The following is a 14,501-nucleotide window of genomic DNA, read 5'->3' on the forward strand; positions in this document are numbered from 1 at the left end:
CACCAAAGGCGGTAGGTATTTTGGATGTTCATTTTGGCTTTTTAAAAAATGAATTTGAGAATGGTCTATTTCTGCCAAACATCATTGTTCTTTAGATGGTTGCTCTTGCAGCCACACAGAATGGGAAGTGACAGATTGGAAATTTTAGACGGCCTTTCTTTGGTTGCCTGGATTACCTGGAAAACAACAAGCAAATTGATCATGCCTTAGGCTTTTGGAGAGGCTAGGGTTGACCAGAAAAAAATGGAAACAAGATTAATTTAAAGGTCAAAAAGAGAAATTTAGTAGTTTGAAATCTCTGCCTTTAACAATTTATAGATATGTAGGAGAAGGAAATGGCAACCCACTCCAGTGTTCTTGCCTGGAGAATCCCAGGGACAGGGGAGCCTGGTGGGCTGCCGTCTACGGGGTCACACAGAGTCAGACATGACTGGAGCGACTTAGCAGCAGCAGCAGCAGCAGCAGGTATTCTTTCCTAAAATTAATGCATTTCGTTTACATAATTAGTCCAAATAAGGGTGTTTGGGGTGAGTTAAAGGGGAAAAAATTAATCAATCTGGTCCTTAAAATAGTGAAAGGGGGAATTTCTGTTAAATTTTTAAAGATCACATGATAATGTTTTAGAACAGCACTATCCAATGGAAATGAATCACAGATGTTATTTTAAATTCTCTAGTAGTTACACAAAAAAATAAAAAACAGGTGAAATAAATTTTAATATTTTATTTAACTCAGCATATCAGAATCATTATTTCGTTGCCATACAACAAATAAAGACTGCCATTTGTTTCTCCAAAAAAAAAAAAAAATAGATTTATTACAGATCAACAAAGAATGGCAAGTTTGGTGCCTACCACCTTGGTGCACGTGTGGGTACTTAGTCACTCAGTTGTGTCCAACTCTTTGTCACTGTAGCCCTCCAGGCTCCTCTGTCCAAGGGATTTCCAGGGAAGCATACTGGAGTGGGTTGTTGCCATTTCCTCCTCCAGGAGATCTTCCTGACCCAGGGGATCAAAACCTAGGTCTCCTGTATTGGCAGGTGGATTCTTTAGCACCGCACCACTGGGAAGCCGCATCCATGGAGCCACATGCAAGGCTCCACAGAGCACAGAGAAGAGAACTCTTTGAAAGGAGGCAAAAGAAGTCGGAGGGCTATGAGAAGCCAAGGGTTCCCTGGAGGAATTGAGTTCAGAGCACTACTGGAACTGGTTTTTGGCTGCGTTGTTTCAGTCTCATGTTGGCTGAGCTCTTGCCAGGAAAGCAGAGGAAGTCTTCTTTACTCTTGGGTGGTACAGTCCTCCTAAAACACAGAGCTTCCCCTTCCAGCCTCTTGACTAATTAAATTGAGGTTTCTGTTCATCAGTTAACAACTTCAACCTGTAAACAATGTAAAGTTAATAAGCTAGTTTGCACACTCTTTTAGTTACATTAAATTTTTGAGATCTGCTAAGTTTTTTGTCCTGGTGTGTGTTTTCCAGCATATCTCACTAAGGGTTTGCCACATTCAGGTGCTCCACAGCCACCTGTGGCTGGCGGCCACAGTACTGGGTGGTACAGTTTCAGATTACTTCTTTAATTTACCACATGGCCTAAAAGCACCTGTCAGGATAAAATCCAATTTTAAAGTTACAGATAAACTTGATGAGTTATATGTTAACATTAAATCTCTCTCTAAAACTCAGCTGCCTACTTCCCTTTCTTTTTGTAATCTGAATTATTTATTGTGTTACCAGTGAAGCAAAAATTCTAAAGATGCTTTCCAAGGAGGTAATCTGTTCAACAGTTCTAAGATATAAGTATGGTCACCTTTGCACTTAAGTGAAAAGCTCGTCAAAGAACAATGGCCCAGACATGCTGAGCAATGGTTGATAGGGACCAGTGGGAAAAGATTGGGAAGGCAGAAGCAAATGGAGATAATTTGTTCAATCTTAGAACTTAAATCTTAATAAAAAAGGGTTCCACATACATGTCCCATGTTGGCCCCGCTTGGTCATCCCATTAATAAGACATCATAAATAGATTTTACTGGCAACATCTGGTTTTAGCACTTTTGATAGTTTTTAAATGTAGAGTTTTTAAATTGTAGAGCTTGCCTAGTTTGGGAAAAAATACATGTAATGTACTTGTGCCAAATACGTGATAAGGAAAGGCTATTTGGGTTTGTTAAGAGAACAGATGTCATGTTGTATATTCTTATCACAATTAAAATAATTCCATAAAAGCATTGCAGATAATACCTCAGAATGTTCTAGATTACCAAAAATCTCCAGGCAGATAAATAAAACTTGACTGGTTTTCAAATTGGAAGTTCAGTCAGCACTGAGGTACAGATTTCTAATGCAGCCAAGGAATCAGGTCAACATTTGTCATGTAACTATTTGCTATTGAGAATTACTGTATCAATAAAGCACTGTTACTATACTGATTATTGTTGGCTAACTCCAATACTTTGGCCACCTGATATGAAGAACTGACTCATTAGAAAAGATCCTGATGCTGGGAAAGATTGAAGGCGAGAGGAGAAGGGGACAACAGAGAATAAGATGGTTGGATGGCATCACCAACACTATGGACATGAGCTTGGGTGAGCTCCAGGAGTTGGTGACGGACAGGCAGGCCTGGCGTGCTGCAGTCCATGGGGTCACAAAGAGTCAGACATGACTGAGCTGACTCAACCAACTGGACAGAACTGATCAACCAACAGAAGGAAAAAAACCTTTGTTTGGAATGAAATTGCCTCCACCTGGGAAGAGACCCCTTTGGTTGCCTTTTTCTTACTGGGATGTGCACATAGCTAAAAGAAAATCAGCCAGCAACTGAAGACAGAAATACAAGGGCTGTTGTTGGAAGAAATTTCATTTTCTGATTCAATTCAGCAGAACCACCTTGGTCTTTGTAACTTTCATCACTGTTTTGGGAGGAAGGACTTTGAACAAGCCAGATTGTTTTTTGTGTGTGTTTAGGTTATTTATGAAATGTGAGGAAGGACTAATAGAGACACTAAGATGCTCATGGCAATTACTAGATAAATAAACACTTTAGAGGTATGGATATTCTACATTAAAGGAGCGTTCTTTCCCTTTGAACACACTTAATTCTAATAATAAGAATAGCTAGCTAATATGTGTTTTTTTCACACAGAGGATAGTATTTAAAAAAAATCTAACAATGTATTTCCCATCATTGTTTAAGAGTCGGATCCAAGTCCAGCCCCTTTCACAGTCAACTGTCCTCCGTCGTCTCTCGGGAACCCTTAAGTAGACCAGTAACTGATGGCAGGCGTTTCCAATATGCGGGACTTAGAGGCTCATTACTTGTTTTCTGTGCTATCATCATTTTGACACACATTCCTGTGTCACGGCCCTGTTTCGTTATAGAATGGCATTGTGGATAAGGATGATATTAAATTTTAATGTTATTGCTATTATTACTGTTGACTGTTTTTAGCTTAAGTATGCCTGCTTCTTTAATTCCAGCTTCTGCAGGGCCAGAAAACAGAAGTGTGCATAAACAGTCAGGAAAATTACTGTATACCCTGGAGACCCAGCATCGCATGCTCTGCCTGTTGTGAATGATGAATCAAAATGGAAAGGTTATCATTTTCATTAGCTAGGAAAGAACAAGACCATACTTTTCTCCAAGTGTAATTACAGTGGTTCACTGGCAACATTACACTGCAGTAATTAGTCTAAAGGTGTATGTGAGGGCAGGCTTTTGCACAGACACTAGAAATATTATTTCAGAGTTTAAGGTCACAGCCTTGTGTTTAACATGTTCCAGGCAGCTTAGGGGGAAAAAAAAACTAATTTGACTGGAGCTAAAGAAAGACATTTGACATTTCCCAGAGTCATGCATTCAGAAACCAGTCAGGTAGAAAAATTGTATTTTATTATCTACAATTAAAAAAAAAAAAAAACTTAGCTGCAAAAGTAGCATGTCAAAATATTGTATAGGATAAGCAGAGATAAAATTCAGGTTTATTAGAAATGTGCAGTAAATAATTAGAGCTTTTGATACATGTGTTTTAATCTCCATTTCTCCACCTAAGGCAACTGGACAGAAAAATTAATTGCTAGAAACTTTTCAGAGGAAGCAAAATAATTCCTCTACCTTCTTGTAACTGTTTTCAAGAAATAAATATTTCTCTTACACAAGTCTAATATACATCTGTCCTTTCTGTCCTTTATGAATGTTTTTGGGTACTCTGAGCAGTTATATTGAATTGTTGAAATCTCTGTAACCTGACCCTTTATGAGTAGAAACTGAATTGCAATTATTTTCCAAAGCCACACGTAAGGTTTTCTGTTTAAGTAAAACAAAAGTGAGAAGAGTGAAAAAAAAGTTGAAAAAAAGTAAAATTTACATAAAGTTTATATTTTAAAGCCACATTATGGACTTAAAAGAAACTCTGCTTCTTCTAGTTCAGAGAATACTTATACAAGTCACAGTTCTTACTGGATTAAAGGTAAAAACCCAAGTACTCTTAATGTCTTTGTTAAATTTCAGTATTATCTGCCTGTCTTGAAGCAATTCTTTTTAGCTTCTCTCTTTACATCCTGAAATAGCCGTGCAGAATGTTGTTTGTTTTAGGACCCGTGGAGAAATAGAATGTACTTGAATGAGCATTCATTCAGCAACCCAATTCTGTTGGAAACCACTGCTTTTTTCATGCTAGTGTGTGTTTTCTGTGTGTTATCTGCCCATATGGCTAGAACTGATGTTTCTCACCACTTAAGGCACTTGGGAAAATTTGAAGCATAGATGTGACACAAATAACACAGCCAGCTGATTATATAACGGACTGAAAAATCTGCCCCCAAATTGAATTAAAAAAAAAAAAAAAGCCACTGCTTTACTGCTTTTTGTCTGTCACAGATGTTTCTCTGCTCAAGGAAAAGCCGCACACTCCAGAATTAGAGCCCTGATGTTGTACGTTTTCTGCGGCTAGGAATTCCATAGGAGACATCAAGTAGCAAGGATGCTTCCAAGACTTCTCTCGGCCACTGAACAGATCAGTGCATTCTGCTGAACCTCAGTCTCCTCTCTGTGAAATCAGAGTTTGCTAAGCCCCTTTCAGGTTCTGAGCTTCTTTGTCTATTCAAGGGAATGCAGTCTTTATTTTCTGCCTTTGTGTTTGGAAAAAAAAAAGCAGACGCGCTTTTTTTTTTTTTTTCACGTCTTTCCAACAAAGCCTGGAAAGTTCTACCCTGCCTGCACCTCCCGCCTTCATAGCAGGGACCATGGTTCCCATCAGCTCTGTGAGATTAGCAGATCATGCAGGATCCCATGGGCTTGTTCTGTACCTTCAGTGACCCCATCTGTGAAACGGAGGGATGGTTTCATAGGACTATTTCTGTTACAGCAGGCTCCACTGAATCCCAGAGACGAGGTGTTGAGGCAAGAAAGAGACTTTAATCGGGGAGCGGGCAGACCGACAAGCTGGCAGGCTAGCACCTCAAAATAACCATTTTATTGGGGTCTGGATGCCAGATTCTTTAATAGATCAGAGAGAAAGAAACAATGAGGAGCTAAAGTCAAAAGGCAGAACAGAGAGGAAGAGGCAGTGAGAAAGTCAAGTGAAAGGGTCTTCCATCTTGCCAGACATCTCCAAGGGAATGGCCAGCTGTTGGAAGGGGTGTGTTAATCTCTTCTCTTCACAGGTGGACAGGGACAAACTCTCTCTCCATGAGCTGAACAAAGGCACTTCAGTTTACAGTCAAGCAGAGGGCAGGGTCCCCCAGGCGAGCCATGGAGTATCAGTAATAATAAGCCATGGAGTATTGATTATAATGATAAAAGCAAAAAAAAGCAAGTCAACGAAAGTTTCCAACATGGAGTCAGAATTGGCTTCCTCCCTGCAACATTTCTGCAGTTCATTTCTCTTAAAATGTAATTTTGAAGTCAGGTTCACATGGACTGAAAGAAGTTGTGCATGTCATAGGAAAAGCCACTGTCTTCACTGACATCTGATGAATAAATTACAGAGTACATTTGTCTGCTTACAGCAGGTGCCAGGTCTGACAACCACTTTGAAAAGTTCTGACGCATGTCCTGAAGGTCAGACTTTGTAAATGGAAAGTGAAAAGTGCAAGAGACTATATTCCCAACCCAACTTCTTAAACTCTAAAATGCTTTAGAAATTAAAGAAGCATTTTATAAATCAGCTATAGATTATGTACCTGTAAAGCAAATCAAAAGGCAAAGAGATTATTTTAAAAAGAACTTTGTTGGGAAGATTTTAACAGGATTCTTCAGGTGCAGGTCACTGGATAGCTTTATGAGAGACTCTGTCAATGTTTCTTTGGTGGGTATTAAAATCAAGTTGTTCCTTTCAGGGCAGCAAGAAAGTGGCTATAGTTTGCAGAGGGCTCTAAGCACACATTTACTGGGAGAAAAGGGACAGCCTGGATTCAGAGTACAAATTTCCTTCATCTGAAACCTTGTCAGCAGATCAAATCTACCATGAACGATGACTTAGAATTTTGGACCTGAAAGGTCCTCTAAAAATCAGAATCCACTTCCTCTTCAGTCTGCTTGCCTCGCCACCTCCATTGTTACTTCTACCAAACTCTCATTTTTTTCCTGTAAGGAAATCAAAGGCCCAAAATGTAGCCAAATTTCTTTTATCTTAAAAATAATCTACTCAGACCTGTGTCCTCTCGCCCCACTCTCCAGTTCAAACATGTGGCATTTGATGTCTTTGAATAACCCTTCTTCCTCTCCCCAGGGTTCTGCTGAAACTGTGCGTTCCTGCTTCTGACCCTTCCTTCTCCCTCCATCACTTTCCCCTTCCATCCTGTCCTTGAAAGTTCCGGTTATCTGGGAGTCATCCTCTGGATCCTTCTGTGGGTTTACAGTTCCACTTGCATCTTCATCGTTCCTGCTGAGTAGCCATATTGTGCTGCCAGTCACAGAGGGCATTGAAACCAGTATCTTCAACCTCCTTTGTATTCTCTTTCTCTCTCTATGGGCGTGTGTGTGTACCTGTATATATTTTCTGTAAACTCAGGAGTTTGTTCATTTTTTAAATTACACAAGCAGTCATTCTGTTAACTTCCTCTGCGAGGGGCTTGTCTCAAAGCCAGTGACGTAGCCTTGCATTCCTGTCAGAGATTCCAGTTGCTGGGGAGGTTCTGTCAGCGAGGGTGAGAAGCCAGGGAAGAAGCCTCCTTTTCACAGAATCTCAGAACGTCAGCAGAGAGTAGATGCTGCAGAATCTCAGTGAAGATTCTGTATACACCTATCCTTCTGTAAGACAGGCTGATCCCTCTCCTGGGGGATCCCTCTGCCTTTAGTATATTTGAGAGCTGAGTGATGGTAGTCCTAGGGACCTAAGGGTATCTATAGTCTTGCCCTTTTGCTCCTGAAGCCCTGCTTCTTCCTCTGAGACCAAGACTGCCTTGCTGGGCAGTAGAGGCATTCTAAGTCAAATTAGGATGATTACCCTAAATCTAGTACCGTGATAGCTCAGGCAATAAAGAATCCACCTGCAATGTAGGAGACCTGGGTTTGATCCCTGGATTGGGAAGATGCCCTGGAGAAGGAAATGGCAACCCACTTCAGTATTCTTGCCTGGGAAATCCCATGGACAGAGGAACTTGCCAGGCCTCGGTCCTTTGGGTCGCAAAGAGTTGGACACAACTGAGCAACTGACTACACCCTAAATCTTGTTATGTGATCTTTAACCACACAGAGTTGTCACGTAGAGTTGGGGAGAAAGCGGTTGGAAAATAGGGAGATGGCTCATTTAAAAAAAAGATTTAAGACTTACACGTTTGGACTGTAAGTTTCCTTATTGTCACCAAGGCAATGTTGCCTCTTCCAGAATTCCAGCTCAATCCCCCCTCTACTGCTGCTAAGTCACTTCAGTAGTGTCCAACTCTGTGCGACCCCATAGACAGCAGCCCACCAGGCTCCGCCATCCCTGGGATTCTCCAGGCAAGAACACTGGAGTGGGTTGCCATTTCCTTCTCCAATGCATAAAAGTGAAAAGTGAAAGTGAAGTCGCTCAGTCGTGTCTGACTCTAGTGACCCCATGAACTGCAGCCTACCAGGCTCCTCCTTCCATGGGATTTTACAGGCAAGAGTACTGGAGTGGGGTGCCATTGCCTTCTCCAGTCCCCCCTCTACACATTTCCTTAACTTTGTTGTTGTTTTTAAGGTTATTTGAAACCGTTGATTCTCTTAAAAGTCATATTTGATGTTCAGTTCATTCTTTAAAAAATACTACATTAGAGCATTTATTATTTTTTGTGTGTGTGGCGGGGAGGGCGGTTTCAGGGGGTGGGGATAGATGGCATCAATTTTTGGTCAAAGTCCTAGGTTGCTCATGCTCATTTTGCTCAGTAGTTTCTGGGGAACTTAAAGAGCCAATGAGACAAAATCGATGGCTGAAGGGACCAAAAGGGTGACTGGAGAGGTGTTTGCCACTGTAAATGACTGCCCATCGCAATTTTCCTGAATCCCATTGGCAAATAGTTAAATACTCCATACAAATTGTTCTCTAATGGTTGACCAAATGCCCTGCCCTGTGCTGTATAAACATAGCAAGTTTTTCTAACTATGTGTGTGAATTACTGTCATGGTTAGTCTCTCCAGATAAAATAGAATAACCCCCAAAGTGATAACTGCAAACATCCACATTAATTCTAACAAGAGGAAAGTCTCAGCATTCGTTTTTGGTGGCTCTGCAGTCTCGTATTGTTGTTAATTTCCTGAAAACTTAATGTTAGATGAAGTGTAATTGCAGATTTCCTTGAGAACCATTGACAGATACTTATCCTAAGTCATAAGCAACTCACACTGTGAAATGTGTGCAAACATTCTAAGTTTCCTTCCAGAAGAATATACTTCAGTGAAACCCAGTATTCATCAGGTTTTTTTTTTGTTTGTTTTTTGTTTTTTGTTTTTAATAAACAGGGCCATTAAAGCTCAAAGTAGAAGTTAGGAGAACTTCCTTTTGTTGTAACTTGATTTTTAAAAGAGATTAATGTTGCAGGAACTTTCACTGGTTTTCAAGGAGTGAACTACATCAGTCTGTGATGTGTCATCTTGAAGACTTTACTAAGTGGCTATATTTGAATGATAGAGTTAAAAAAAAAAAAGAGCAAATTATAGTGTATTTAGGTATTGGCATTGTATAATGGAGAGAGGAGTTTGGTGTTTTCAGTTTTTTCTTTGTAATTGTTAGGTGGTCTATTTAGTGCAGCTGTGTTTATGTTTCCTAAGTGGTAACTGCCTGAACATGGTGACAAGTCCCTACATAAGAGAAAAGGGATTTTGTTCAAAAAAATCTTGCCAACGTACTTTAACATGGAGGGTTGTATTTATCAAGGAGCAATGGCAAAAATGATTCTAGGCATAATCATCTAATATAGCTGGTTTGCCTCATCAGCCATTTTGACAACCTTGTTTAAAAAAAATAAATAACTGATACTTTAAATGTTGCATTTCACAGTGGAATAAACTTGGAAATGGTAGAATAATTTAGAATGGTCACATTGCTTTAACCAACATTTTGGCTAATTTAACTTATTGGTTATTAAAAATCCATGCTTAAATCATAAATACAGATCCTGTAGAGAATAGTCTCTTAAAAAAATAAAATTAATATGCAGTCACAGCTGCAGCAAAAAAAAAAAGAGACAGTTGCCCGTGAGAGAGAAAATGTGTATATTAAGCAAATAACTGAATTAATCAATAATTTCAGAATTGCATGCAGTGTATGAAATGTTTAGGTGCAGAGACTTAATGACTAGTTTTTGAGGTGTTTTCTTTAGTGTTACATCCCTCATAACTCAAATTAATGTTTATTACCAGTCTCTCATATTGCCAAAATATTTTCATGAATTTGGATTAGAAGCAGCTTGTTCTGGCTTGTTTTGCAACTTTGTTTCAAGAAACAAAGTGATATTTAGAAGATTTTTGTATGTCTCAGAAGCCTTAATTATCTAACTTCTGTTGAAGGAAGACATAAGATCAAGTTTTGCTTCATAGTTCTCTAAGACAATAAGATTTTTTTCTACCCAAATTTTATATTACTACATAAATAATAACGCCTTTCTGGAAATTTGAATCCGTGATTCTTGTATTGGCTGTTAAGTAGCTAGCAATTTAGATCTACTTTAAATTCAAGAAGACACGACTTGGGACTTCCCCAGTGATCCAGTGGTTAGGACTTCATCTTCAGTGCACGGGGTGTGGGTTCCATCCCTGATAGAGGAGCTGAGATCTCACATCCCTCACAGCCAGAAAACCAACACATAAAATAGAAGCAATATTGTAATAAATTCAACAAAGACTTTAAAAATGGTCCACATTAAAAAAAAATCTTAAAAAAACAATTTAAAAAGACATGACTTGCTGGTCCATAACTCTTTGGGTTGGTGTTTATTTTGGATTCTCAGACATCTGCCTGATGGCTCCTATTTTTTTTTCTCCCCTCTTTCCACAGATTGGTCAGAGACAACAAGTGTTAGTCACAGAAGAATCTTTTGATTCCAAGTTTTATGTTGCACACAATCGATTCTACGAGCAGGTAAGAGACACTCCCACACTCTCAGGATTTCTCCAAAATGAGAAAGAGTTCTGAAAGTAAATCAATTTAAGCAAAAGAGACATAAAGTAGCAGAGATTCGTATTGATAGCATCTTGTGGCAGGAAGGCTATTTTATAGCATCAAGCCAGCCAAGCTAACGTGGGGCTTATCTTTGTGGATCTACAAAACATTCTATCCAAAGGAGTAAGTCTGTTTTAGTCCTCATTCGTCTTTGATGGGAGCAGCCTTTGGCGTTGGGGAGTTTGAAACAGGCAGTTCTGACTGCCCCAGCCTCCCACAGCCTGGCACCGTGGAGGGAAAAGTTCTGTCCAGGGGACCGGAAGGATGTCTGCACCGGCGACATCGGCCTGGAAGGGCGGGGACTTCCTCTCCCTGTCTCAGCGCTCTAACAGGCTTTTGGTTGTTTGTCTGTTGGTTGGCTTTTTTAGTTTCAGAGTTTTATTTTTTTTGTATTGCCTTTTTTAAAAAAAAAGAACTTCCATCATAATGAAAAGTGCTGAGGGCAAAAGGAAAAGAGTTCCTTGGATTCAGCTCACATTGTGTGAACAACTTTGGAGACCAGAGTGAGGATCACACTAGCTTCACGTGGAGAGTTTTCTTCGAGGCCCAGCTGAAGGGGCTCCTCAGTCCCTGCCCTTCTAAGGCAGCGTGCTTTGCTGCACCAGCAGCCGGACTTCTAGTTCAGTGTTTGGGGTTGCACTTCCCCAGGCAGTGAAGCAGTTCAAAAATGACTAAAGCAGACAGTGCCTCCTTCAGGGGCCATTGGCCCTGGGAAGGGCCAAGGAGGAGGTGCCATAGGCCCCTCTGGATTAGAGACGCTCCTAGGGGCAGAGGGATTCCTTGGGTCATCCCTGGATCGTATTTTCTTAATATCAGGCGGGTTTTCCTACTTTTTTGTTCTTCTCTCATCAAATGAGAAGTGAACTTTTTTTCTGTGGATTGTGGCCTGGGAAGGCTCTTCAGGCCAGTATGGGCCACCCTGGTAAGGGATGAGCAAGGGAGGCTGACCGCCTGTGTTAGAAGCAGGGAAGCAGGAGTGGGAGGGGGGCTCCAGCATGGGTGTTCCATGTGGACTCATCTCACGCTGGGCACCGGGTCCTCAGGGAACCGGGGAGAGTCTTACAAGGCCCAGGCTGAACATGCCCTGTTTAGGCCCCAGTAGAGAATACATTTGAGGTGGTGGTGGTTGTTTAGTTGGTAAGTTGCGTCTGACTCTTTGTGACCCCATGAACTGTAGCCCGCCAGGCTCCTCTGCCCATGGAATTCTCCAGGCAAGAATGCTGGAATAGGTTGCCATTTCTCCTCCAGAGGATCTTCCCGACCCAGGGATTGAACCTGGGTCTCCTGCATTGCAGTCAGATTCTTTACCTTTGAGCCAGCCAGTTGAGGACTGATCCCAGCTCTCCGTGTTTGAGCTGAGAGTCCCCATTTTCCGTCTCAGTAAATGACTCCAGAGAACCCTCTTCCTCTTCAGGTCAGCCTTCTGCTCAGCTCTCTGGAGGAGCTGGATTATATTTTGGTAGCCTCTTTCCTCTTCTTTCTCTTGCCATCTGGGTTTTTGCCTCAGCAGGGAACTTTTTTTCCCCCTTCATTTTAAAGGCGATGGCATGCCTCATTAGCTGTTTCCTCCAATTTAAAGCAGTAGAGCTTTTTCCAATTATTAAAACCGGAGAGGGAAAAAACACTGAGCCCTTCATTCAGATCAAGGCAGCAGATCAAGGAGAGTTATTTTCCCCCAGAATACTACCAGATCTCCCAGGGACAGTTTACTCTAGAGATTTTCTTATTTTATAAAAACTGATTTAAACGGGCTTTCATATCCTGACACTAAGGCTCTCTTAGTTCATTTGCTTGCCATGAGTAATCCACCACCCAGGTGACCTTTTTCCTATACTTTGATGAAGCAGTGTACTCAATGGTCATAAAAAATCAAACTCAGAAACACCAAGATCCAATTTAGCCTCTCGGAGAAACTGGCTATGGAATTTCTGGCTCTCATCTGACTTTTGTGTGTGTGTGTGTGTGTGTCTCTACAACCAAGCCTATTGAAGATTTCATAGGAATTATTTTTCTACAAAAGATGACCTCCAGAAGTGAAGATTGTATCTAGATATCAGAGTAGACTGCTGGATCAGAATTAGGCTGTTTATTTTGGATTCTGAGTTGAAAAGATTGGCAGGTAGCTCCAGTTCTGAAATAGAAGTGTGAGGGAGAACAGAATACATACAGGCTACGTGTAAGTCCCAGAAGAGGAGAAACATTTGCTGGAGGTAAACAAGTATTTTGATCTGTAATCTTTAGTGGAAAGAGACCATCTGACAGTTTCCTATGAGCCAGCCAAAGTACCCTTCAGAGGAGCTGGCTCTATGTGGACGCAGAACTAGCAAATAACATGCATTTTATAACAGAGCGAAAGAAATGATGGAAACCATCAGTTGAAGAAGTCATTTAGCTCCAAACACCAAGGTTTGAACTATGGAAAAGGGAATTGTGAAATGTTCTTCTTCTTCCCCCAAAACAACAGGCATGTGCACACTCACACACACACACACACGCACCCAAATATTCAGGCCTTAATTTAAAGGGGCTGTTTAAATCATGACTCTGACAGTGAACTTGCAAGGTTCCAAACGTATGAGGGTTTCATTGGTGTTGTCCCAGTTTTCTTCATTGCCTGGGACAGCCGAGAGCAGGAAATCAAAGGCCTGTTCAGAAGTAACTGGCTGTGCCTTCCACGTGCCTTAGGACCACAGGCGTCCTGCGAGGAGTGAGCACTGTCTGTGGCCCCACCCCTCCGAGAAATGCCCTCCCTATCTGCTGGATACCCAGATTTTTGAGTATCTGGAAGATAGAGCCCACTTAAGTTGGGATCCCCAAAGAGAAAAAGGACATTAAAGGACAAGTAAGGAAATCTGAATAAATTATAGACTTTAGTTAATAGTAATACATCAATAATTTGTCCACCTCATGCGAAGAGCCAACTCATTGGAAAAGCCCCCCATGCTGGGAAAGATTGAGGGCAGGAGGAGAAGGGGGCGACAGAGGATGAGATGGTTGGTTGGCATCACTGACTCAATGGACATGCATTTGAGCAAGCTATGGGAGATCGTGAAGGTCAGGGAAGCCTGGCGTGATGCAGTCCATGGGTTCACAAAGAGTCAGACACAACTTAGTGACTGAACAACAACAATGCATCAATATTGGCTTATTAATTGTGACAAATGTATCATACCAACGTTAGATGTTAATGAGAGGGAAATTGCACCTGGGGTGTGTGAGCTCTCTGTGCTATGAATAATAATTCTGTAAACCTCAAGCTGTTCTAAAATAAAATTTTATTTCTTAAAAATTAAGTCTTCTGTCATTTTTTTTCAGGTTTTAGTGCCAAAGAACCCCACATTCATGGGGAAAATGGTCGAAGTGGACATTTATGAATCAGGAAAACATTTTATGAAGGGGCAGCCAGTTTCAGACGCGAAAGTATACACACCATCCATCAGCAAACCATTAGCAAGAGGAGAAGTCTCGGGTTTAACAGAGGTGGGTAAAAGTGCCTTCCTCTCTGCCCAGCTGGTAAAAGGCAGCTATGGAAGCTCAGTGATTTCCAACCATGTTTCTGTTATCTTGTACAGTTCCCTTTTTATATATGCATGAGGCTTTAATCCTTTCTGACAGATTGAAATCCGAATTAGAAAGATGCATTTTTGCTGATGCCTATAGCTTTGCTTCTCTGCCTGCGGAGGGAAGAAGCTCTTTCTGCTTCTAGGCTAGAGGCAGAGGGCAGAAGCCATTATTTCCAGGTGAAAGATTTAACAGCAAAGATGATCTGATCAGTATTTTTCTGTGTCAGTAGATCCTGAGTGGAAGCAGGTAAGGAAAAAAAGGGTCATTTTCGTGCTTTGTGAAGATGGTTATAATACAGTAAAAAAAAAAAAAAAAAAAA

The 14,501-nt window shown here is 41.0% G+C and overlaps 1 protein-coding gene across 1 annotated transcript in view; it reads left to right on the forward strand.

The window, feature by feature from the left end:
- CDKAL1 (CDK5 regulatory subunit associated protein 1-like 1) overlaps nt 1–14,501 on the forward strand; it is a 622,071-nt gene that overhangs the window by 585,310 nt on the left and 22,260 nt on the right. The window contains exons 14-15 of the mRNA XM_010848824.1: nt 10,454–10,537; nt 13,934–14,098. Of these exons, the coding sequence (XP_010847126.1) occupies nt 10,454–10,537; nt 13,934–14,098 (249 nt within the window). The remainder of the gene's footprint in view (nt 1–10,453; nt 10,538–13,933; nt 14,099–14,501) is intronic.

Source organism: Bison bison, unplaced genomic scaffold (genome assembly GCF_000754665.1).
Source record: "Bison bison bison isolate TAMUID 2011002044 unplaced genomic scaffold, Bison_UMD1.0 scf7180017864274, whole genome shotgun sequence".
NCBI classification, from domain to species: domain Eukaryota; kingdom Metazoa; phylum Chordata; class Mammalia; order Artiodactyla; family Bovidae; genus Bison; species Bison bison.